We start from the raw sequence: 27,330 nt of genomic DNA, 5'->3' as shown, positions 1-27,330 counted from the left end.
ACTGTTAAATCTTTTGGCAATTTTTCTGCCATTACTGGTACTTCCAGATCATGTATGAGGTTTGGATGTGCTGAAGTGAGGTCTGGGCCAATCATAAAGATTATGTGATTATTATGTGTTGTTTACACTAGAGAGCTGTTAACACAGAACACGTTGTTTAATGTGCTGCATTTTAATAGTTTTTTTTATGTAAACATCCCAGACAAATGTCTTTGACTGTTGTGCCATGTTTCCCTGCATTTTCAGCATCTTGTTCATGAGCTTTCAGAATCAGAACATTCTGTGTGATCTGTCCCTTAATGCTGTCAAAAAAAAAAAAAAAACATATAGTGAAACATCTTTTCTAACATCATAGGGTTTTCTGGTATTTTGGTGCTGGTGTGTGAATTGCATGTTAAAGGTATAATTTGTAAGATATTTACAGTAAAATATCCAAAAATTACTAGGCTAATGTTATATATTTTGTCCAGCTGATTATTAACAATATCTGTAATGTTTTCAACTACTTGTAAATCATGAGAAAATTCCCATTCTAAATAGTGACACAGGCAGTGCAGTCGCATGTCAATGGCTGCATCCGAAAACTTAGGCAGGTGACTTGCTGCCTTGCTGTCTAATCAGGCAATGACTTTGCAGGCAGCGTTTTTGCCCGAAGGCACCTCATGAAATGGATTTCGGACAGGCTTCTGAGGCTGAGTAATGGTTTACTGATCTACAGCAAAATATAGAGAGCTTTGGTGATAACTGAGTAGATATTTCATTACTGCTATATTAATTTCTCACTAGAAATTACATAAAAAGTGGAAAAGGTTGTTCAGAAACATACATTTAAACACAAACTGACCACCGACCGCAACTTTCAGACGCCATCTTTATTTTTTGGCTTAACTCTCACAGAATGGAACGCACAGGACTGTGGGATATCGAAGGCAGCGAAGGATACATCTATGTTGCCTTCAAAAATCGGCCCGATGAAGACATCTCAAGAGACAGGAAATGAAGCTGACATTGATTTCGGACGTGCCTTGATGCCCTATCAGGTGCATACCGCCACCTACTGTATCGGAGTATGTAGCATGGCTATGAATCTAATGACATTAGTTACCCTTTGTTACTGCCTTTACTGGTGCGAGGATGCGTCTGATCCATAGTCTGATCGTGTCTTTGCAGTGACTTTGTATGTATTCTACTCGCGAAAACCGTTGAACTAGCGTTAAATGCATGATTTATGTTTCCGTCTGATTTGATAGCCATCAGTGGTTGGGTAGAAGCCAACAAATCCCATCATTCCACACTCCTTCTTAGTGTCATCAAACCACGCAATTGTTATTGTTTTGATAGTGCGCCCTCTCGTGGCAGGTCCTACAACCTGTACTTTTAACTGTAAAAAAGATGTTAAGCCATTGCTTATCTGAACAGCAATGCCTACCGTAATTTGTATTATTCAAATAGAGATTGTTGATGGGTATAATGCAACATTTTTTAAATATTATTTTATATATTAATTGTGATCTTGGTTACGTACATAACCCATCAGGGAACGGAGATGTTATTTTGTGACAACATATTGGGGTCTCACTTGGGAACACAATCATCTCTGAGTTTAAGAGAAAACACCAATGAGAATTCGGCTAGTGGATTTTGCATACTGAACCACTTCCTGTGCACATAGGTATATAAGGCGACAGCGTGCATCAACTCATTAGGTTTTGGGCTGAGGAGATGTGAACGTGTTCCAGCAACAGCGAATAGTTCAAGGTTGTGGCAAAGGGACATAACGTCTCCATTCCCTCCATCAGTGAATGAGGGTTACTTAACCGAGACATTCCCTATCTGTCAGCCACTACGAGTTATGTGGTGGCGACCTATTGGGGTCTATGAAAAACTCCACAACTTGAACACTGTCACAACCCTGTGGCACTACAATTGTTGACAAGCCATAGAAATGGTAAACGGAGCTAACCCATGTTTCCCTTTGTTTATGTGCCACAACATAAAATGGCCCCACCCCCTTTGTTGCATGGTCCTGGATGGCAGAGTTAAAAAATTTCAGGGTTTGTGATGTCACTAACCAAGGAAGTATGCTCTTTGAAATCTATGACCCCCTTAACATTGTGAGGTTTTGTTTTTTTCTCTTCCAAATGCTTGACAAAGGCATAATTTTATTGACAGACGGGTTCTTTCAAATGCTCACATGCAAATTGGGTTCATTGTGAAACTGCTCATGACTGAGCATATTCTGACCTACAGCTCAGAAAATGCTTAAGTCTATATTAATTTAACAAGTAACTTGTTTTTTGATGCTACAGATATATTCTTCTTCTCATGTTGGTTCTTTGCAGTGCTGGGATATATCCTGGCAAAATACAACCTTCCAGTTCCATTAGTTTTATTAAGAAGCAATATTGGAAGGAAGTCAGGACTGTACATTATCCCTTATTATTATTTCTGGATATATCCGGAATATTCTGGATAAATACATTATTTATTTGTACACCATTTTTTGGATTTCATCACCGGCCTGAATGGATTTGAGTGATACTTTTTTGCTACTCACATAACTTGGACAGAAATTGGATTAAATAGATACTAGTTAGATAGTGATAATATTGATATTTAAATAAGATCGATTGCTAAACAGCATTATACAGTATAAGGCAAACTATGCTATAGTGCTAAATGAGAACCTATTCATAAGCAATGGTTGTGTGTGTGCCCTCAGATGCACATTTTTTTGTTATGCAGTTAGCTGAAGTTTTTGTCACCTGAAACGAGAAACCTTAAATAAGAAAAGAAAAAGAAATAGTAGGTGAGACTGGCCTTACTAGAACAAAGACATTGACAGGTTTTAGGTTGTGATATTAGAATGGTTCTCGGTTGTCAGTTTATAAGCAAATATTTGAGAAATGTCAGGGTCATATATCACAATGAAAAGGAGTTTTGAATTCAGATTGGGTTTCCTCCAACTGCCACTAATCATTCTCAGAGAAACTGAGTAGAGTGCTGTAACTATAGACTAACCACCATTATCAGCTAAAAATGTCTATATTTGCATCATTTAAACAAAAGCTACTTTACCACACCACTGTCTCCTCTGTGCTACATACAAACTTCTATCTAGGTAATCCATGGACAATTTACCCATCACAGAATACTGTCCAAACAGGCTCTTCACTGCATCTATTCTGTCTGTCATGTACAATATTTGATGTAATGTGGATCCCTGCAGACTTACAGACATGGTTCCTCTAGTAATTACAACTTTCTGAATGTCTTCCCATGTTAAAAGAGATAGGAGAGCTCAAGAAGACAACATAATGAAGTGCACTGTTTAGAGACCACAATAATGAGGCAGATTTACAGGCTGTTCTTTTACTGTCATACTTGCAGAATAACATATAAAAGGGTTCATGTTGGTGTTGACAACTTTGGTTGTAATATCAGTTTTCAGAAGCATTGCGAGGCATTTTAATTGGTCTAGAGGCCTATTAGCAGTAAAGACAGTTCATACTAATGACTGATTTTTGAGCAGTCTTAGCATCAGATGGGTTTTTAAGTTCTACTTTTTATTTAAGTTTATTTAGCCTTAATTAAAAAGTAGAACTTAAAAACCCACCTAATGCTTTCACTACTCAAAACATAATACAAATGGAGGGAAAAAAGCTTAAAGCATCATCATTTTGGGATTATTCTGGATAAATAATGTAAGTAATACATAATTTAATGCTTGTCTAAATTCCATTAATTAAAATTAGCATAAGCATGATTCAAATATCAATATAAATAACCAACAGTAAAAGTGAATTTGATGTTTTTCAGCAATAAAAAAAGTAAAATCATTGTAAAATCACTGTAAAATTACTGCACAGATTCAAGTGACTTGTTAAAATGAATGATGTTCCATAAATTATAAAATCTAATCTAATTAGCTATGCTGTTTACTGTTTTAGTGATTTGTCTCAGGATAGTTTGGTATGTTTATGGTTTGTCAGTGTTAATATAATTTATCTTAGCGGACTAGATCTGCTACACATTTTGCTGTTGTTATTGCTTCTGTATAGAGTTGTTCCTGGCAATACATAAGATGAGCTTGTAGTCATGGCTCTGTTGCTCATATAGAATACATGGAATTACCTGTAGCAGGTCTAGACAGGTGGAACTAGTGGATGTGAAGGGTTTCAGAGAAACTGCTTTGAAAAGTAATGTTGTTCTAATGTATGTGTTAACATAAGTTTAACTTTGGTTCGTCCTCCTGATCTGCCCACTGCTGCTCACTGGCGAGAGAGGAGGGTGAGTTGATATGACACTGGTGGTTCACATGGTACTGCTTTGCTGGATGCTGCTGCATTTGCTGTGCGGGGGTAAGGGCGGTGGCAGCAGGTCGCCCTCGGCGATGAGCAGGCTGAGGCGCTGCCATCGGCAGCTGGGTGGAGGCAGCAGCTGCACACAGGATGTGCATGATGGTCTCTGTCTGCTTTTGGGCAACAGAGAACTGCTGGGCAAAGTTATCCACCGTGTCGTCAAAAAGGCCGGTCTGGGACACAGTGGCGTTCAAGAATTGTGTCTTGCCGTTTCCCACATTTTGGCCAGACACAGCCAGAGATGGCACTCCTGGAACACCATAGTGTACATCACACGACCGAGAGACCCCGGGGTAACCTTCGTCACTTGTAGCATGAGGTCTGTTGCGGTACAGAATTCTTTGAGAACTTCCGGGTTGTGACCATCCTCATGCAAGTCCCTCAGTGCCTCAGCGTGGTGCACTTGCAACAACGCCATAGTGTGTAAAGCAGAGGCAGCTTCTCCACAGGTCATATAAGCACTGCCGATCAGATATAAGCACATATAAGCACTGCCGATCTTAATGTCCAGACACGTGAGTGGTTCAGTGATAGTGACCATGACTCGGTGCCAGGTAACGACCGCATCCAGAAAAGGCATCTTTAAAAAAGACATTCCACCCATGAATGCTCTTTTAGAGAAATTTCTATTTTAGTGTGATGATGCACACAGGGGAAAGTGCAGCCTGCTGTGTGCAACATAATCGACACAGGAAAACCTCAGCTGGACCACCAACTCGAGAGTCCCCAAAGAGCGTGCTTGACTCGTCTTGGAAACTCAAAGCAGGAGATCAGGAGCAGAACGATAGAAACGCTGGGCTCCGAAGCAAAATCTGAATATGAGGTGCACCTGCTGCCTACTTATACTCACTTTGTGATCAGTGGCAGCTGGATAAAATAATCGCATGCCTATGTGCATTGGTTTGTTTAGTTTACACTCAAAGTAGATTGGTCTATCTAAGCGATATCCCAATTTGTCGGTCATCCAAAGTGACGTTGAGAGTGAACGACTGAAAGGGAACTATTAAAAATCTTTAATTGCACAGAAAGGTATTATAATACTAAATGCTCCCATGCAGAATGATGTGTTTGAAACTAAACAGAGCCACAACACGCAGCCTGCACAGCCCTCTAAATCCACATCGAAAAGTTACTAAAAAGGGAAGAGGCATTGATAATGTATTTAATTTGTATGTTCGTTTATTGAGCCTTTTCTTTTAATAGTTTTAAACCTCAGTTACTGTGCACTCTTGAAGAGAGTTTCATCATTATGACTGTAGTAACCGAACTTAACATGCAGATTTGACTGCTGAATGGAGGATGTGAACTTGAATTTAATGACTTAAATATTCGTCTATACATCACATTTAACTATGGAACAGCTACAGAACACTTGAAATATACTGCACAAAAATATACTGTTTTTGTGCCTTTCGTGCTAATTCAAATTATGCTAATGTGAAAACAGTGTAACTGGTGCCCAGTGCATTCTCAGATTGGCGCTAAACTCACAGCAGATTCAAAAAGAAAGTTCACTGCATTGCCAATGGAGCCATTCTGGGATGTGAAAAAAAACAACAAAAAAAAAAAACAGATCACAAGCTGATCGCATGAACAAAGTTTGCACTTGGTTTTGTCCACACTTTAGTTCAAAATCCCATTCCTAGTCTAAACTTCAACACAAATAGAATAGAATAGAATAGAATAAGATTGACTGATGTGATGCTCTAATAAATGTAAACAATATTGTCTGAAATTGTTCATTTTAAATAGATTCAGTGTCCAATAATGAATTTGAAAATTTACACATTATAATTCATTGTCTTATAAGTGACTATAAATTAATAGAAATGTAATGCAGATTAAATCTATTGCCTTTATTTTTGACACCTTTGATTTGTTATAACACTTCAGGGATACCCTACCCCAAAATGAAAATGTTGTCATTAATCACTTAGCCCCATTCAAACTCGTAAAAGCTTTGTTCGACTTCGGGAACACAATTTAAGATATTTTGGATGAAAACTGCAAGGCTTGTGACTGTCCCATTGACTGCCAAGTAAATTACACTGTCAAGGTCCAGAAAAGTATGAAAGACATTGTCAGAATAGTCAATTTGCCATCAGTGGTTCAACCATTATATTATGAAGCAATGAGAATAATTTTTGTACACAAAAAAAAAAACGAAAATAACAACTTTATTCAACAATTTATCTCCTCTGTGTCTCTCCACATCACTGCAGCACCATTTTGGAGAATATGAGCTGAATGCATACAGTGTACGCTGCCCTTGTTTCCTTGTGGCGCGGCTGACACAGACAGAAGCGTGTAAGTGTTCAGCTCATTTTCTCCAAAATGGTGCTACGGTTACAGTTTTTACAGCTACGTTAAAACCATTACATTACATTATTAATTTGTTCCTCTTCGGGAACTCGAGCTGCGTCGGGCGCTTTTGGGGAACGCCTTTGGCAAGAACAACTCTGAATATCGTGTGCAATCAGTTCAATGGAAGAGCGTGACGTCATGGATGGGGTGACGTAGCGACCAGGAAGCTATAAAGGAACGTGCCACGCAGCTAGCTTCAGCTTCGCGTCTTTCAGCAAGCGCTCTGTGTGTGCATGTTCATAAGTCTGTCTTGTAAGTCTTATTTACTGTTGTCTGTCCAGTATTATTAGACTAAGATGCCTAAGTCTAAAGCGAAGACCAGACATTTGAAGGGTGAAACCAAATCGCGCTGTAAACTGTGTGTTCCTCCATTCCAGCGCTACATCACGGCTGGAGACAAACATGATTTATGCTTGGTTTGCCTGGGGTCGAAGCACGCTGAGTCGGCTCTCGAGGGAACGATTGCCAATGCGGACGCTTCGATCCCGGAGGGCTCTCTTCGAGGAGGGAGCCTACGCTAGCGTTCCCTGAGGCTCTGGCCCCGCTTCTGCTGAGGCAGAGCGGCTGCTGCACTCGTGGGGTTCGCAGGTGGATCTGGCAGAGGGAATGGAGACGGGCCAGTCCTTATCTCCTTCCTCATCTGCTAGATCCGGCGCCCAAACCCTGGGATCGGAAGCATGCTCGTCGGTTTCTTCCCCCCAGGGCGAGGGGTCGACACTCCACCTCTCTTCGTCTGATGAGGTGGATGTGGAGACAGTTGGTAGGGATTCGCCACCCCTTTCGCCCCAGTATGAGGAGCTGCTGGAGGTGGTTACTCGCGCAGTCGAGAAGTTAAAGATAGACTGGCCCCCAGAGAAAAAAACATGAACCGCAGAGAAGTAAACTCGATGAGCGGTATCTCAGGCCCAGACAACCACCTCCAGCCCGGAGCCTTCCCTTTTTTCCCGACCTCCACGATGAAATAGCGAGGTCGTGGAAACACCCATATTCCACCCGTCTCTTCGGCCCTGATTCGCAGTATTATGGGAATGTGACAGGGCTCGATGAGCGTGGATACAGAGCGATGCCACGGGTCGAACAGACGCTTGCGGGCTATCTGTCACCCGGTTCGGCGTCGTCTCTGAAGGCTCCGGCCTTGCCTACAAAATAACATAGAGCAACATCAGCGTTAGTGGGCAAGGGCTATGTGGCAGCAGGTCAGGCAGGGGCATGCCTTCACACCATGGCCGTCCTTCAAGCATATCAGGCCGACCTGCTGAGAGATGTAGACGGGGGAGAGGGGATCAAGTCCGACGATATTGCAGAGCTTAGACGGACCGCTGATCTCTCCCTCTGAGTCGGGGGCTCCTAGAATTAAATCTGATCTTCGTACAGTTATCGAAGCTAGGAAGTCCTCGACGAAGAGGTCCTGACGCCAGTACTCCAGTGACCTCGAGGGTAGCCCCTACGGGGTCAGAGCGGTATCCACCTCATTATACGGTGCCCGCCTCTCCCCGGTGCCCTCTGGAGGCCGGTCTGCCAACCCTGCCAGTGTTTCAGGGCGCAGCGGTCTCCCGCGAGCGTCCCTCCCAGTTATTTCCGCCCGTGAGCGTAGCGGAGCTGGGAAGCTCGCCTCCCCTTCGGGGGCCTCTTAAACCAGAGATCAGTCTCGAGAGACTGATTCCCTTAGTACATTATCGAGCAGCGTGGAAACTACTGCCAAATGTATCTCAATGGGTCCTGCACACAGTAGAAAGAGGCTATGCTATTCAATTCGGCCGTCCACCGCCGAGATTCAATGGGGTTACACCGACAGTTGTCGGCCCCCAGCAGGCTCTGGTTATGGAACAAGAAGTGAATACCCTATTAAGGAAGGAGGCCATCGAGGTGGTCCTTCCTCTAGACAGGGAATCCGGGTTCTACAGCCGGTATTTCATAGTTCCAAAGAAGAATGGGGGGGTTGCGTCCGATCTTAGACCTACGAACGTGACGCTATGAATGAGACGCTGCGTCGTCGAGCCATACTCCCGGCACCCCTGCCTGCGCTTGCTTCCCTACTCGAAGCTGAAGCCAGCTGCGTGGCACGTGCCTTTATAGCTTCCTGGTCGCTACGTCACCCCGTCCGTGACGTCACGCTCTTCCATTGTACTGATTGCACACGATATTCAGAGTTGTTCTTGCCAAAGGCGTTCCCCAAAAGTGCTCGACGAAGCGTCTCGTTCCCTCGAGGAACTAGGGTTACATACGTAACCTAGGGATGTTTTCTTTACTTTCATTAATACTCAGGCTACGAACTTTCATCTTGGCACATCAGTGAATTTAACATCCAAAATGAACTAAAATTACCAAATTATTTTATGTCTTAAATCAGCTCGTTCCTCCATTACACTAGTTATTCACTCAGTGAAAATGACCTAAAAACACTAACACCAGTTAGACAGTATTTAATTTTGTAGCTTTGGAATGCATTTCAATATGTAGAAATGTGGCAAAATGCTGTCTTAAATTTTATATAATGTTAAGTAACCTAGGTATTGAGAACTGTTGCAAGCAAACAGACAAAATTTATAATGAATAATGTTTAAGTAAACTTGACTGGAAGAGATTCTCAGAAGTTCTTTGTTTCCATTTGAATATAATCAAAACCTTGAGAGATGCTTTATTTTCCCTTTCATCCATATATACAAATATTTGCATTTTTTTCTATATTTATATAGTAGAAAAAAGTTCTGAATCATACTTGTGAGAGATTTGTTATCTGCCCATTGTTTTTGGAAGCCAATCTCTTATCATCTTAAAATAAAGACCCTGTTCTATGTGCAGTTATTATGCAAATGTAACAGGAGATGTCCATGTTTTTTTTTTACGTGAATGGAGATCTGAACTTTGAATACGTTTGTAATTGGCTACTGTGCATGTAAAATTTATGATTACCTACTAAGCAAAAGCAACTTTAAAAAACTCATGAATGGATAATTCTGTTACTTTACAGAAACCTTGAAACTTCTGTTGGTGTGCTGTCAACATTTGAATCATATCTATTTCATGTTTCATTGTCATTTCTTAATGATTTCCTAAAGCAAGTGAATCTTAATTATTTTTGCATGCTGGATGATAAAACAGGTGAAAAACTATTACATTGAAAAAGGAATGCAAGTCATAGCTATGGCCAGAATAGCATACACTTGATAGTATTGTACACTAAAACAAGTAGAATTAAAATGTTGAGCTAAACATGGGACATGAAAACACATGCTTTCTGTTTGCCCATAGCTTCACTAAAACTGATAATAGTTGCAGTTATATTTCAACTCAATACGTCATTCAGTTATCTTTAGCTTTCACCTTTAAGAAACAAACAACAAAAAACACCCATTTTTTAAATAGAATCAACATGCCCTCTAGCATCTAGTGAAGAATGAGAGGAATTTTTGTTTGTTGTTCATCAACAAGTCAGAACATTTAAAGATAGACAAAAAATGTGTATGAAGTATACATCAAAGGGGGACGAGGCCTAGTCACATTCATGCTAATCCAACTCAACAAATTTCCTCATGGTTGCTATGGAGACTGCACTGGATTCCTTTGGGGGTTTGGATGACGTAATCCCAGATTCTACACACCAAAACACGCACACACACTCACTCTTTGGCTTTCATCGTAAAACAGAGCTCTCATTCAGAAAGCCTTTGCCTGGAACAATGGATTTGATGGCACAAATGTCACACACATCATCTTGTACTAGAAGCGTTGCTCTCAGACTTTGGTCATGTCTTACAATATGTATTGGAAAGGAAATCTATTTATTTGAAGCAAAAGTCAGAAAATATGTCGCATTATAAATACAAAAGTCATTCCTACCATGTAGCACATGTCATCAATATACAATATGTGTAGCAATATTAAATATTAAACTGACAGATATTTTAAAGAAGGAAATCATCCGTTACCTTTTATCATAATATCACACAACAGTATATATTTTAAAATAATTATTGTAAATTCTTTGTTTTGTTGTATTACTCCATTTCATCAAATTCAATCCTGTTCAATAAAAACTTACGGAAGTTCTAAGCGGCCATGCATTATAATTTTTTTTCCTTTTTGTTTTCTCGTTATAACGACTTAATTTTCTCGTTATATCGACATAACGAAAATCGTTTTCTCGTTATAACGGCTTATTTTTCTCGTTATCTCGACATAACGAAGTTCGATTTCTCGTTATAACGAGTTATTTTTCTCTTTATCTCGACATAACGAAAGTTTGTTTTCTTGTTATAACGACATGGCAGTTTTACTGTTGCTATAGTAACGAACTCAACTTTGACAGGCATCTGATGGACAACCATGCAGGTGCTCTTACTGTAGCCTATATTTCAGCAAATTTAGCTTCGCCTAGGTAATAACGTCTACAATACTGTATATAAATAAAGGCTGATCAATCACTGTTGATTTTTCCAGAGACAGTACAACGAACGTTTTGTTTTTGTAATTAACATGTTTAAATGGCAACACCGCGAAATTAGAGTTGCTTGGATTAAACTCACTTTTCATTTTCCCTTTATTTGAAATAAAATTATATATACTTTGTAATGTGTAGTAGTCATTATATGATGTGGCAGATATCATGTGTGTTACAAGCTTCTGTTTGAAAAGAGCGTCCATGTGTAGGACAACGTGTAGTGTGTGTGTTCCATATGTGTGTGTAGAAAAAACCGATTAGCTACAACATTATAGAACAAAACTGAATTAAATTAGCCTATGGATTTTACATATACATCACATTTCTCATCAATATGGTTAACAATAAAGATTAGTAATAAGGAAAAGAAGCACATCAGCCTACATCGTTAAATCCCGTCCTACTGTAGATAAACAGAATACAGTGAGTCAGCCTTGGTTTTGATAAGCAGTTATTTTATGACACAGAATGCGTTGGTGAAACTCATGCATCTAGCAGGAACTTAATACACAAAATATTCATATTGATTCAAGCATTTAACATTTATGAATTAATTAAATGTCAGTAATGAAGACTGCACAAATTATAGCGATCACGAGGAAGGTCCGCATACAGTAAAGTGGATAGTGTAGAACACCCCATCAGTTATATTCAGGTCTATAGTGCCACCTGCTGGCGCAGTTTTGTAACTTCTTAGAGAAAATTAAGTCGTTATAACGAGAAAACGAACTTCGTTATGTCGAGAAAACGAGAAAATGAAGTCGTTATAACGAGAAAACGAACTTCGTTATGTCGAGATAACGAGAAAATTAAGTCGTTATAACGAGAAAACAAGAAAAAAAATATTATAATGCATGGCCGCTTAGAACTTCCGTAAAAACTGGCATGCTAAAGGAAAAAAAAAAAATTAAATATATAATGTTTAAATAATGGTTAAAAATATAGAAATCACCTTAAATTGACGATACATGTAGAAGACAACTTTATTGATGAATGAATATATGATAACAGTATATGAATGAATTTGGACCATCAAATCAAACCGTCTTTGGAACCAATATTCAAGAAAATGCCACTAGATTAATCAGAAAGCACTTCATATTTTATCAGGACAGTGATCCAAAACACCCTGCCAGTTCAGTCCAGGAGTTTATCATGGCAAAGCAATGGAAAGTCTTAGATTGCCCAAGTAAATCTCCAGATTTAAATCCATAAATTTCCAGATGAAGAGTAGACTAAAGGCAGAAACTCCCTAAAATAAGCAACAGTTATATATATATAAAACCGAAAGCCTCGTACCGAACGGTTCAATACGAATACGCGTATCGTTTCACCCCTAATATATATATATATATATATATATATATATATATATATATATATATATATATATATGTTACGAGGCTTTCGGTTCAGTACGCGGTACGCATTATGTATACCGAACGGTTCGTTGGACTAATTAATTATATTTGAAAAAAAAAAAAGAGAAAAATAACAATATGCGTTCAACAAGGTAGCCCAATAACCCAAACGACGTAACAGGCAATGCCCCTGACACTCCCGAAGAAGAAAAAAACACCAACTTATAGTTATATGTTTATGTTAGGCTACTCAGTCAGGCGCTCGCTCACTCAGTACGCGCTGAAGGCTCGTTGCAAAATAGCCAATGCGTTTAACAGACCAGAAAAAGAAGATCCTCCAATAACCAACAGGTCTGGTGTTTGGGTGCACTTTGGATTCCCTGTAAGCTATAATGGTGATGGCAGTGAATGAACAGCGCTCTCTTCCACCCTCAATACCCATGGCTGAAGTGCCCTTGAGCAAGGCACTGAACCCCCAGCTGTTTCCTGGGCGCGGGATATATAGCTGCCCACTGCTCTGGGTGTGTGTTCACATCTCAATGCTGTGTGTGTGTACTTGTATGGGTTAAAATGCAGAGCACTAATTCTGAGTATGGGTTACAAATATCATGACTTTCACTTTCATATGGCATTGAAAGTATAAAAGTCACTAGCTTTTATAAAGTAACACTGTCAAACAGTCACAGCCCCCCCTCATTCCCTAGACTTACAACAGAGACCCCTTAGTGCTATGACTTTTCTGGGTTGTAATTGAGAAAGTGGAAAGTTATGATAGAGAATGCAATGCCTTCTCCCTATAATTGGATATGATCATATGATTGAATGCGATTGGTTTGTGCGATAAATCTTGTTTTTGTGGGAGCTCTCAAGCTGAATGATGAAAATGATGGCATTATTGACTAATTGGGGAAGTCATGGCCTAATGGTTAGAGAGTCAGACTCATCCGAAAATTTCGGGGTTTGTGTCCCGTACCGGCAGGGATTGTAGGTGGGGGTAGTGAATGTACAGTGCTCCCTCCCACTTTCAATTCTATGACTGAGGTGCCCTTGAGAAAGGCACCAAACCCCCAACTGCTCCCCACGTGCTTTCTGGTCAATGTATCCCTGCCTCTGCTTAATTGTTTTTATCCCCCCCTCAAAGTGATCAGTGCTACTACACTAGTGGCTAGAGGGATCACAAAACTTGATTAAAGTCAATTTTATTTTAAAATGCGCTACTTTGGCTGGCTCTGATATAGCTGCCGGACAGCCTCTCTGTATTCACCACTCAATGTGAGTGTCCCTCAATGTCCCGCCCACGGCGCTATCTGATTGGTTACACCTCACGAGTAATAGCCTATCAACACTTGCAAGATGGTTGAAGCCGGTCCGCTGTGCAGTGGAGTTGCTAACTTGGTGAGTTTTTTGCTAGATTTAGCAACTTTTTTACAAAAAAGCGACTAGCGACAAATCTTGCGACTTTTTGGACAATCATTATTTAGTCTCTGAGACTCTTTGGTGCTGCCGCACGAGCGTGAGGTCTCTCTTTCCCAGCGCGAGCCTCTCTCTATGCATCTGGTGTGTTCAGCGAGCGCAGAGAGGAGCAGCACTTTCAGTAAAAAAAAAAAAAAAGATATTCTGTTGTTTCTAACTCTATTTTACAAGCAAGTATAGCCGACATCAGTGAGCTCTGCACAACCACTGACTTTATCGTGTGTATTTGATTTCATTAGTGCAGATTAATGTTTGAGAGCTGGTTAATGCTGCACAAAGTGACTGGTACATGACATCGTATGTTAGTGGTGGAGGGGCGAGGGGAAGGACCTGGGGATGTGGGATCTGGGGGGGGGTGTTCATAGTTCAGTGTTGCCAGGGGCAGAAGAGGGATGGGGGGGCAAGTTCAGGAGCGAATTCAGTTTCCTGACAGCCTGATGGATGAAGCTGTCCTTCAGTCTGCTGTTCCTGGCCTGGAGACTCTGCATTCTCCTCCCTGATGGCAGCAGACTGAAGCAGCTATGTGACGGGTGGGTGAGATCACCTGCAATGCAGAGGGCTTTGCGAGTGAGACGGGTTCCGTAAATGACCTGGAGGGAGGGGAGAGAGACATCAATGATCTTCTCAGCTGCTCTCTCTATGTGTTCTAGAGTGCGTTGTAGAGTTTGTAAATGAGCTGTTGAGGGATGATTGTGTTGAATGTTAAACTGAAGTCTGTGAACAACATTCTGATGTATGAGTCCTTTTTGTCCAGATGTGTGAGTGCTGAGTGGACTGCAGTGGCGATGGCATCATCGGACGACCGGTTGGACCGATATGCAAACTGGAAGGGGTCCAGGGATGGGGGGAAGGGCAGACTTGATGTGGGGCATGACTAGCCATTCAAAGCACTTCATGAGGATGGGAGTAAGTGCAACAGGACGGTAGCCATTGAAGCAAAAGGAGATGGCTTCTTCGTGGCCTGGAATGATGATGGCAGTTTTGAAACATGTGGGAACAACAGCCTGACTAAGTGAGATGTTGAAAATGTCTGTGAAGACATCAGTGAGTTCTGTTGCACAGTCTCTAAGTACATGCCCAGGGATGTTGTCAGGACCCGGAGCTTTGCATGCATTGATCCTGCTGAAGAATCTCCTCACGCTGTCTGTGGTCAGCGACATCACCTGGTCATCAGGAGGAGGTGGAGTCTTCTATGCAGTGTTGCTGTTTTGTATCTTAAAGTGAGCGAAGAAGGTGTTCAGCTCATTCAACAGGGAGGTGGTGTCTAGCATTGTCATGTTGGAAAAGGCAAGGTCTTTCCTGAAAGAGACAACGTCTGGATGGGAGCAAATGTTGTTCTAGAACTTGGATATACCTTTCAGGATTGGTGGTGCCTTTCCAGATGTGCCCATGCCACACGCACTCATGTAACCCCATACCATCAAAGATGCAGGCTTCTGAACTGAGTGCTTATAACAACTTGGGTTGTCCTTGTCCTCTTTAGTCCGGATGACATGGCATCCCAGTTTTCCAAAAAGAACTTCAATTTTGATTAGTTTGACCACAGAACAGTTTTCCACTTTGCAACAGTCCATTTTAAATGAGCCTTGGTCCAGAGAAAACGCCTGCGCTTCTGGATCATGTGTAGATATGGCTTCTTTTTTGACCTATAGAGTTTAAGCCGGCAACGCCGAATGGCACAGTGTTTTTTGTTCACCGACAGTGTTTTCTGGAAGTATTCCTGAGGCCATGTTGTGATTTCCGTTACAGTAGCATTCCTGTATGTGATGCAGTGCCATCTAAGGGCCCGAAGATCAGGGGCATCCAGTATGGTTTTCCAGCCTAGACCCTTACGCACAGAGATTGTTATTATTTTTTTATTTTGCAATTTTTCTCTGAGAAACTGCTTTCTGATATTGCTCCACTATTTTTTTGCCGCAGCATTGGGGGAATTGGTGATCCTTTGCCCATCTTGACTTCTGAGAGACACTGCCACTCTGAGAGGCTCTTTGTATACACAATCATGTTGCCAATTTACCTAAAAAGTTGCAAATTGGTCCTCCAGCTGTACTTATATGTACATTTAACTTTTCCGGCCTCTTATTGCTACCTGTCCCAACTTTTTTGTGTAGCAGCTCTCATAGAATCCAAAATGAGCTACAAAATGTCTCACTTTCAACATTTGATATGCTATCTACATTCTATTGTGGATAAAATATAAGTTTATGAGATTTGTAAATTATTCCATTAATCTTTTACTCATAATTTGTACAGTGTCCCAACTTTTTTTTTGAATCGGGTTTGTATTCTAACTATTCAAATAAGCATTTGCGGTGAAAAACAATGTAGGGTCTGAGTCTTTAGCTCATTTGAATAGGGCTGGAGTTATCAGATGCACATTTGCATAAACAGACACGGGGGAGGTTGCCAAAAAAAGAGGATTAAAAAAAGAACCATAGATTCATAAACAGATAGCGGTAGTTTGACTAATAGATTGACATTGCCTAGGGAACATCCAGAGAGACAGTAAATGAAAGATGGACAGCTTGCTAGAGAATCAAAACTAACGAGAATTCACCATAGTTGTAAGTAATATGAAAAAAAAAAAATATGGCATATGATTCAATTCTTGGTATCTAAAGAAAATCTAAAGTTTTCAAGAAACGAACACTGGAATAGTAGAAATGGGTTCCAGCATCTACAAGTCCTTGCTGTGTGTAGATTTCTTCAGTGCAGTCTATAAAGTACTAAGTCTGTTTGTCCAGCCACTTTAACATGTTAACAGCCAGTGGTTTTCTTTTATACTTTTAGCAAACTGAAATTTCCACATCCCCCTTTTGTCTTAGACCCCATAAAATGAGGTTACTGCCCTGCCAACACAAGTTGCGTCTGTATAAAGCAGTCTAACACTTTGTCCTTATGAGGTGTAACAAGACTATTTCCAGCATCAAGTCATTTTTCTTCCACACTAATGTTATTTTTTTCCCCTCATTAAGTGTTTTCTTTTGTCCCTTTAATGTGTAATGTAAGTATATTTTAACACATCAACACTACCATCGTTTTGTTAGGGATGCCCACATCCTTTTACTGATATTTTTTTTTCTAAAAGAACACATTTGAGTTAATTGATTAACTGATGATTCACATAAACATAAAAATCTTAAATTTAATAATTTTAATTCACCCACATGTCGCTCTAAACCCATATGGTTTTCTTGCTATTACTGGTTGCTCTTTTTCATGCAGTTGCAATGAATGTGGTCTGCTTCTTTTACGGAGCTTTTTTATGACTTGTGAGGATTTTCCTACTTACATGATTCAGTTGTGTTCATGCAAAACAAACACACACACACACACACACACAAAATATGATTCTTACCTGGTCTCATGGTAAAACCGTACCTGGGGGCACTTTTTTGCGAGACGTGAAATACGTACCAATAAGCACATATTACTGCAGTTAAAAAGAACACTAGAGTCAGTTTTAATAAAGTGTTATTTTCACACAATTTCTTGAAACGTATTATGTTATGACTTCAAAACAATTTTAATATGCTGAGAGATTAAAAAAAACTGATGCTTTTGAATGTTAGCATCACACATATCCAGCTTCATATCTAAAGGTTTTCATAGACAGTAGGTTTGTTCGGTAGCTCACGGAGTAACGAGACATAATTGAGAGGTGAGGGACTCCGATTTGAATCCTGTGTAACTATAGTTCGACAAAATAGTTCAGATCTGCATATAAGGAAGTTAAAATGGTACGGATGCATCAACAAATTCATTTTGCATTTGTTAACACTATCGGGTTTGATGTAGGGCATATTTCTAAAATGATAGAGCATTAACTTTTAGCGACAGTCCCCGGGTATTTGAATTCTTAACCGCTGCAATATGTACTTTACCTGTAGCAAAAACGCAGCAATATGTACCTATATCAAAGTAATAAAAAGTTCCCAGAGGTACGTATTTTTATGAGACCAAATTGCTTGACCCATTTATATCTAAAACTAGGACAATTTAACATTAATAAAAAAGAAAAGAAAATATAGGCATATGTTTCTGAAATAAATACAGTTGTTCATTAATGATTGTCACATGACTGCTGTATGTTTATTTCAAATTTACAAAATGAGGTCAATATAACAATATAGTTTGAAATATTTATCATTACATTCTGCATGTTTCACAAACACAAAGCTGTCTCTGGGGCAGTTACCTAAGGTACAAAGCTAAAAGCTATTTATCCCTAAATATTATATTAAAAGTGCATATTAGTACTTAAAATGTACATATTTACATACAAAAGTGTACCTTTTGAAAGGGTATTTCTTTCTCATTTTGTTCCACCACTCTATTTCAAGTTTCTCTTTCACCTCTTTTGCACTAATTTGCTTCTTATGCAAACTTTGTACCTGCCAAGCTGCTTCCTCTGTTGACCTCTGTTTACTTCTGTTAATGTGATATTTGAATAGATTAAACTTGCATTAGCTGGAGAGAACGATGGCTGTGGATATCTGCCTTATACAGTAACACCACATCAAAATAATGAATACAATTTATATCTGTTTTTAATGTACTTTATTTACTTGCTTTTTATACTGTTTTTACAAATAGTGTTTTGGGAGTTTTTGAAAACAATAATTCCTTTGCAGTTTTGTCGGGGGTCAATACTATTGCAGATATTGCACACAATTCAAACTAAAACAGGATTATATTTCATTATATTTCGTTTTCTGCAGTACTCTGAGCTCCATCTACTATTTTCCATTTCATAATTTTTCAATTACAAAAAATCTATTTTAAAAAAAAAAATATCCATTTGGACATGATAATGACTTATTCACCTATTTTTATTTATTTGTTCTTCTTGCACTATGCATGTCAGCGGACAGTTGACTTGATATGACAACTTTGAAAATAGCTGCCCCATTTCTGGCATTTGCTCAAATTCTGTCAGATGGGAACTGACTGAACTGGGTCAATGCAACACTTAAAATATGCAAAAACTAGATTTGAATGAAAAACTCTCCATCTGGGACATTTAATGAAGAACATGGAATTTGGCCAAACTTTTCTAGTAATGAGGATAGGACAACATTTATAACACTTGTCCAGAATGAGTTACAGGCAATTACGTTACATGAACATGAAGCCACAAACAGAGATGGGCATTTTAACTCTCATCGCTATTGCAAGCAATGTTTAAACCCGTTTTGTCATAGGTTTCCCATCTTCCTTTTAGACATGTACCTGATTAGACAGACTCTAGACTGCATGCTGTGCCTCATTAATGGCTCAAGCGGTTGAGATTATGGCGGCAAAAGCACATCTTATTGGAGCTCTGGGATTAAGACTTCAGAGACAAACAATCTTATTGGCTAAACAGCATCTAAAGGGATTGATGAATTCCATTTCCAACACCCATCCTACTGCTGCCATCTCCCTGTGAGCAAAGTGCTCAACTTACCTGAGGCCAAAAATATCAAAGTATTTTGTGTTAATAGTGGTGTACAGTATGGATCAAGAATATAACATTTTAAATTAAAATGCAGTCAAATTATAAACACAGGGCACATTCTTTCATATTCTTTACCGTTTTTTTTTTAATAATTTTTTTTTTCTCAATAGCTAAAATGCATTGGGCAAAACTGAATTTGTATTGACTTCTGTTTCACTGACTGTGTGAATACAATGCAAGTTCAGTTTTGTTAAAATGTGTTCATTACTTTCACATGGAATGATGCCATCTTCCAAAATCTGGGAACTCTTCTGTAAATCATACTCTGTCACTCGCAAAACACTTTATATTTGTACCTTTTTTTTTCCCAAAAACTATAACGCACTGCTTTTAAAACTGATCAAATATCCTTCAAAATAGAATTATGTCAATCATACAACACTAATTATATTGAAATATACTGTACAGAACACCTAGTATAACATTTACATTAAAAACAGTAATAATAATTCCAAACACAGCTTTTTGTAATGTCAGCTGAAAACCTGTCTACCATCATTTTGTAAAAGGGTACAACTTCTAAATAATTTTCTTTGGAAACATAAATAAGACAGGGCAGTAAATTTTAAATATGAGGATTTTTTTCTAAACTAAATTTTTTTCCAACTAAACTACTAAATGCAAGAATTAAAATAATAATAATAACGATAACATATCTGCATTTCTTGTTACATATGTTTCATTAAAGTCAATCGATTGGAATGGTGTTATTCATATTCCATAAAGACTGATTTATGTGAAATTTGCAAATATAAAAGGTCATCAATTATGCAATGCTCCATGTTGTTAGTGTTTTTAGGTTAGTGTGTTATGAGTGACAGTGTGTGCCTTCTGAGTGTAAATTGATGCCAGTGTAATGGTTAAATGAACAAACTTATTTTGAGTCATGTATGAAGTATTTTGGTGGTTTGAGTGGGTTTTGGAAATGAGGTTGACTGTTTGCCAATATGTATGTTGGTAATTCATAGTGTATGAAAAGTTCTTAAAAGATTGGTGCTATTGAGTATTATTATATATTACTTAACCACATTCACAAACAGCACTCTTTGTCTATATCAGTTACATTTGCAGTGTATTGATTCCGGTTTATCAGGTAAGCCGCAGGGTTTTCATCTCAAAGCCCCCGGCAATCACAGGCCCCAGGCTGCTGGTCCCATTAGCCTGGACCATAATCCCCCCATAGTGGTATCTTACACATTTATACAGTTAGACACATATATACACCAGAATGTTCTATCTTTATTTCCATCTTCCACCTTTCCTTGATTTGCACAACAGAACACAGTGGTTTTAAAAATGTCAGTATGTGAAACTTCACATTGACCAGAACTTCTGCACTTTCAAAAGACATTCTACTTCCTTTCTACAATACTATTCACTCTTTTACTGTATAATTTCTTGTCCTCTGTCAGTGTGAGTAAAAATACAATATAATTCCACAAATTTTACTTTTACACAAAACAGATGTCTTAATATGCTATATGATTGATAATACATAAAAAAATCTAATTATAATATATGCTTTCATTTTTTGTTTTGTTTTATCTACAATATTTGCATACAATTCACCCCCAAAAAGCTTTTAAGACTTTTTCTGAAGTAAGAATTTAATATTACATTTCATCATTAGATTATAATGACTGATTGTTTTTGTTTGTTTGTTTTTATATCATTTGTATATTTTGTCTAATCACTTGACGTCAGAGGAATCAGCAGAGACAACATTTATTCCCTTTTTTGGTTTTCCTCATTTAAACCAGCAGGGCAGAGTTCAGATTCAAAACATTTATGTCCTGTTATATTTACTGCATTTCTATTGCTTAACAAACATTTACATTTTACGTCATTCAGCAAAAACTTTTATCCAAAGACAAGTTAAACAGTCAAGTGCTTCCATAAGTGTCAGTGTTTTTATTTTTAACAAACAAACATGTTTTTTATTTTTTTTGTAGATCACCAAAAACTGGAACGAGAGGCCCGAATTTGTCGTCTACTCAAGCATCCCAACATTGGTAAGTGCGGATACTCACTCAACATTCTCCAGGTTCACTTGGTATGGCCTAAAACTGCCACTTTTTTATGAGCTGTTTTATTTACAGCATTTAAAATATAATAAGAATTAAAACCAGATGTGACATGACAATGTTCAAGCTTCACAGTAATTTTTCTGTCCTCAGTGAAAGCAAAAATGACCTAGCTGTCTGGTGAGAGTGACTTTGGTGCGAGTGAGAAATCCCGGAGTGGATCCTGGGCAGAAAAGTGATTACAGAATACTTTTAGCATGGATTGAAAGCCTGCAGAAGCCCATGAGGACAAAGAGCCAGTGGCTCAGACCATTTAGCTTCAACTCCCTGTGCACTTCCTTGGCTTGCGAGGCTACCAGATGTTTCAATGAAGCAACCGACAAAACGCTCTTATCATTTGTTGTAGCTAGTTTGGAGAAAACATTATTTATATAGCATCGCTACATTGCATTGCAAGAGTATCGAGTATGGATTTTCACTCTGGTTTGAGCATGGTACTCTGTTTTAAGTTACATTAAGACAATTAAATTTATTTTATAGTCCTCACATTCATGGATTTTTTTTTGTGCTGAGTGATTCATCCTAATTAGGTCATGCAAATCTGACCTCTAGCTGTTAAGGTGGTAACAGCTAAAAATGGCTGTGCTTTTCTGCCCACACTCAACCACCACCTAGCCAGCTGCAAGATTACAAGCGTGGGTGAATTCTAGCAGTAATTATGGCTATAACACAAAGCTACAGATAAGCTGAAAAATTTAGCATCACATTCCCGCCCCCGTATGTTCATCCATTACATGAGAACACTAAGCCATTGAACATATTCAATCTGTTTTTGTTCCAGAGTTAACATCAGACAGACAGTCTGTTGTGCAAAAAACAGAATTACAATGAAAATATCAAAAAAATCTACTCTTTTTGAAACAAAAATGACAGCAATGCACAATTAATATGTCAATGTTTGTGATTCCAAATTTAAAGTAATAACATGTTAGGGCATTTGCGGTCAACAGTCAGATTTTCATTATTATGACATCTAACATAAAACCCAGTGGCTTTCCTAAACTAACAGAGGGATTTCTCCTCTCCAAAGCAACTATCAGCTGGAAAGCCATTCTCTTTCTGTTACTATGGCAACAGGTTTGAGCAACCATCTGTATCATAGATGAGAGAAGATGCATGAGATATTTATACAGAGGGGATTCCTCCCCATCTCTTTTTCCCCCCATGCAATCCATCCTTATTTCTAAATCGAAAGGTCAAGGCTTTCTATTCATTTGATAAATTACATGAGGAATTCCCTCTTCTCACTTTAATCAAGTAGCTGTCATGACCTCTTCGGTTTCATTACAAGATTTTCACTTTTCATTTTGATGTGTAGCAAGACTGAGTTATTGTTAATAATGATGTGCAAAGGTCTGAATTCTGCATACCTAGACAGCATTTTTAGGCATCGTAGGCGTGTTGTTTATGTGAAGGATGTTCCAGTAAGCAACAAAAGATGTCTACCATTTAAATACCTATTTTTATCCATTTTAAGGTAGCCCTTTATGTATCCACCGTTTAACGTATGAGCGGGTGACATCTCTGTAGTAATGTGTTTTGCTGTGTTAAACTGGTTGGCATCCCACCACCAGAGTATTTTCACTGTTCAAGAAAATCACTTGACAGTGCCTTATAGAATGTGTCTGCATATCAAGGAGGGATAGAAGAAATTATTTTAACAGAAAGCTTCAGCTTTAATGGATCTGCTCTTTCTTCATCATTGACAATGAAAGGAAACAGAAGTAGAAATAATTCTAATTTGTGGAGTAATGAGTCTGTGAAAATCTCACTCCCTCTTTCTAATGAGTATGAAAATGAGCTGCTCCATGCAATCTAATCAGTGTCTATCTCTCTCTATGCTTTCTCGACAGTGAGGCTCCATGACAGCATTTCAGAGGAGGGTGTTCACTACCTCGTCTTTGATTTGTGAGTGATTTTTTTTTGTGTGTGTGTGTGTGTGTGTCTCTATCTGTATGAGGTCATGTCTCCGGTTCTCCTATTAAACAAGTGTGACTGTTAATGAGAGCTCCTCCACACCAAACAAATGAGACTGAACCCAGATCAGAAAAGAGCCACAGTAAGTGAGCTACTTACACTGTAGATTGCCATGATTGCGATATACTAACATTGGACATAAACTAACATTCAAATGCTTGGGATACATGTGTGTGTATGTGTATGTGTGTGTGTGTGTGTTAAAAAAATCATACATCTATTCAGCAAATAAGATTTAACTGATTGAAAATCAAATGTTACAAAAGATTTTATTTCAAACAAATGTTGTTCTTTTTTTTCTTTTTTTTCTACTCTACTAAAAAATAAATAATTAAAAAATATTAAGCATTAAAAACATTTTTTTTTAATTTATGGTAATATAAATCAGTTTTAATAACTGAGCAAAAATAATTATTGAGCAGAAATTCAGTATATTAGAATTAATTCTGAAGAATTATGTGACTCTGTATACTGGAGTAATTATGCTGAAAATTCAGATTTACGAAACAGAAGCAAGACAGAACTACAAACTAAAAGTAACATTGCAAATGTACAGACTAAATGCATTACAGTATAATGCAACATTTATACAACAGTCTGTGTCTTCTGGTTTGACTGGCTAACAAGGCATGCCATTTTTTCACAAAAATTACCTAGACTTTACATTTAATTGACAGTGCAGTTGAATTACAATAGTAATATATTATCGGTCTTGGGGTTAATAATAATATAGAAAATTTGTCATTTTAGTGTTTGCATGGCATGATGATATACTGCATCTGGTCATGTAAAATGGCCTCTTTTTACTTGCTTGTTATGCAAACACGCAGAAGAATTGTTGGAGTTAATGACTCCCATGAGGAAGATGGCCATACCATTTATGAAGAGTAGGCAACAGGCAGTGTGGGTGAAGGCATCCGTTGACTTTGTCCAAAGATGAATCATCAGACACATATTACTTTTTCCATGGCTCAGTATTTCAGCTCACTTTGAGGTTGTATTACTGAGACAGTCTACTTATTAGGCAGCATCACAACTTAAAATATACTCATGTGACTGAACTGAAACTTCCATAAAGGCAACTGATGGATTAATACTCACTCAGTGCTCTCATGGTCATGCAAATAGTGTTATTCACATGATAGACTTGACTAAAAATCACTAAGTAAGTTTTGACTTTGATTTTTTAAATATTTAAGTAATATATGTTTGAAAACTGTCCATTAAAATGGGAGTAACTAAGGCAGATTTTATTTTCCTGGATGACATGTATTCACAATTTATTTTAATTTATTGCAAACTAGAGGTAAATTATTATTATTGAATTATTTTATTTAAACAAACATGAAACATTAATAGCCTGTACATTATATACTGCCGTTGTAACTGCAGACAACAGGGTTTACACAGCCATCATTTGAGAAAATTGTATACAAAGTGATCAGCTAACTAACTGACTACATATTAGGGCTGCACGATAAATCACATGCGATATTTAATGCACATTTTGTCGGTAAGTCCGGTTCTGTAATCAGCTGTAAAGCTCCATTTAGTTCATGTTTTCATATGGAGCAGCATTTACTACACAGAGCCATTGTTCACTGACAAGCTATGCAAAACATGCGCCAACATTTGATTGTGGTTTTGCGCAGCTTGTCACTGAAGAACGACTATTGTTGCTGTTTGATTAATATAAAAGAAAGTGCTGTCACTTTAAAAGAATGCACTGAATCAGTGCCACTGATCCAGTACATTCAGTGGCTATGTCTGCTATAGGATACTTTAATTTGTGTGAGAATTTGTCCATTTAAACACAATATTTCAGAGAGAGCTTATTGTTTGTGAGTGTTTTTGAGGCGCGAGTTTGTGCACTTTGGATGAGCGCACACACAAATCTTCTCACGGCGCACACGAGTTTGTGTCCTCTGACTCTTAAATTTTAAAACTGGCAAAGCTTACATGAGTTTAGTTTAACCGCAGATATCAGTGTGTGCTGTTCAGGTCTCGCACGCACACCTCAGCACCCGGGTGATGACGGAATAAATGCTCATATTCAAGCATACGGCTTTCACATTGAACGAGAGTGAATGGTTTGTCCACAATGTAATTTGATTTTTTTTCATCACTGTTGTTGTAATGTATTGGGAAGCCAGAATGCGCATTCATCAACAAACGTATATTAGCCGAACCCTGTTTTGTTTTGCATGTTATTTTTATCAAACCGTATTACATAGGCGTTGTCAGAATTAAATTGAACCATGGTCCCAGCGCATGCCAAACTGTCTGTGGCAAACCATACAATTCGAATTCCACACACACACACACACACACACACATACATACATACATACATATACATACATATATCTTATAAACATACATAAAAACCTCTTATACATACACACTGTACATGTCCACTCAAACCGTGTATACTCACAAATTCTTGAAGTCATATACATACAGTGGGTACACACAGCACCGCATATTGACAGAAACACAGAGAAGTTTGTTGACATTTTTGCACATTTATTAAAAAGGAAAAACTGAAATATCACATGGTCCTAAGTATTCAGATCAGTGTTGTGCCTGAACGTGTTCATTGAACGATAGTTCATGAACTCGTTCATTTTTTGGGCGAACGTGAACTGAACGTGCTGTATTAATGCCTGATGAACGTTACTGTGAACTCATTCATTCTGGTGTCTGTGAACGGCACGCTCTCTCAGGTTAACTTCGTTCAATAGGGTGCCAGATTTCTATAGAGCCTTCCAGGCGAAAACCCGGCTAAAACACACCGTAAACGGGTCTTAATATGTAGCGGAAAAAACACCCAATCTGGCAACACCAGCCACCAGTGTCACACCGCCGTCCGCAGCATGTGTGACGCGTCATCAAAAAAAAAAAAAAAAAAGCATGCTGGCGACAGCAGCATGTAGCAAGAAGACGTATCATCATTTAAAATAATTTTATGATGTTTATGACAAGGTCGGTGAGAATGGGAGACAAAGCATTAAAGCAACAATGGGGAAATGCTGTCCCCTCAATGCTAATGTAAACCCTGGTTGGATAAGGATTCAAAATTGGATATGAAGATGAAATCTGACGCAGAGCTTCATTGTTAAAACTGATAACATAATTGCTGTCTGTGATTCTATATGGGCTGTGGCAATAATTTTGAAAAATAATAGCTTGCAGCAACATATGGAAAAAAAGAACTATGAACTAGTTCATTTTTGGAACTTAGTGAACTTAGTTCAAAATTTTGTAGTTTGAACTATGAACTGAACTAGTTCATTTTAAAATTTGTGAATTGAACTTTGAACTAGTTCATGTAGAAAGTGAACTTTCCCAACACTGATTCAGATCCTTTGCTGTGACACTCTATATATTCAACTCAGGTCCTGTCCATTTCTTCTGATCATACTTGAGATGGTTCTATACCTTCATTTGAGTCCAGCTGTGTTTGATTATACTGATTGGACTTGATTAGGAAAGCTACACACCTGTCTATATAAGACCTTACAGCTCACAGTGCATGTCAGAGCAAATAAGAATCATGAGGTCAAAGGAACTGCCTGAAGAGCTCAGAGACGAGATTGTGGCAAGGCACAGATCTGGCCAAGATAAAAAAAAAAAAAAAAAAAAAAAAAAAAAAAAAAAAAATATATATATATATATATATATATATATATATATATATATATATATATATATATATATATATATATATATATACATATACATGTATATATACATATATACGTGTATA

General features: G+C 38.3%; 1 protein-coding gene across 9 annotated transcripts in view; it reads left to right on the top strand.

Annotated features, from left to right (window-relative positions):
• camk2d1 (calcium/calmodulin-dependent protein kinase (CaM kinase) II delta 1) overlaps positions 1-27,330 on the top strand; it is a 98,624-nt gene that overhangs the window by 16,389 nt on the left and 54,905 nt on the right. For all 9 annotated transcript variants that reach the window (XM_026268149.1, XM_026268147.1, XM_026268145.1 and 6 more), the window contains exons 3-4: positions 21,453-21,512; positions 23,438-23,492. In XM_026268149.1, the coding sequence (XP_026123934.1) occupies positions 21,453-21,512; positions 23,438-23,492 (115 nt within the window). The remainder of the gene's footprint in view (positions 1-21,452; positions 21,513-23,437; positions 23,493-27,330) is intronic.

Source organism: Carassius auratus, chromosome 7 (assembly GCF_003368295.1).
Source record: "Carassius auratus strain Wakin chromosome 7, ASM336829v1, whole genome shotgun sequence".
Taxonomy (NCBI): Eukaryota; Metazoa; Chordata; class Actinopteri; order Cypriniformes; family Cyprinidae; genus Carassius; species Carassius auratus.
Note: the sequence above shows the minus strand (reverse complement) of the source record. Positions and strands in the feature narration are given on the sequence as shown.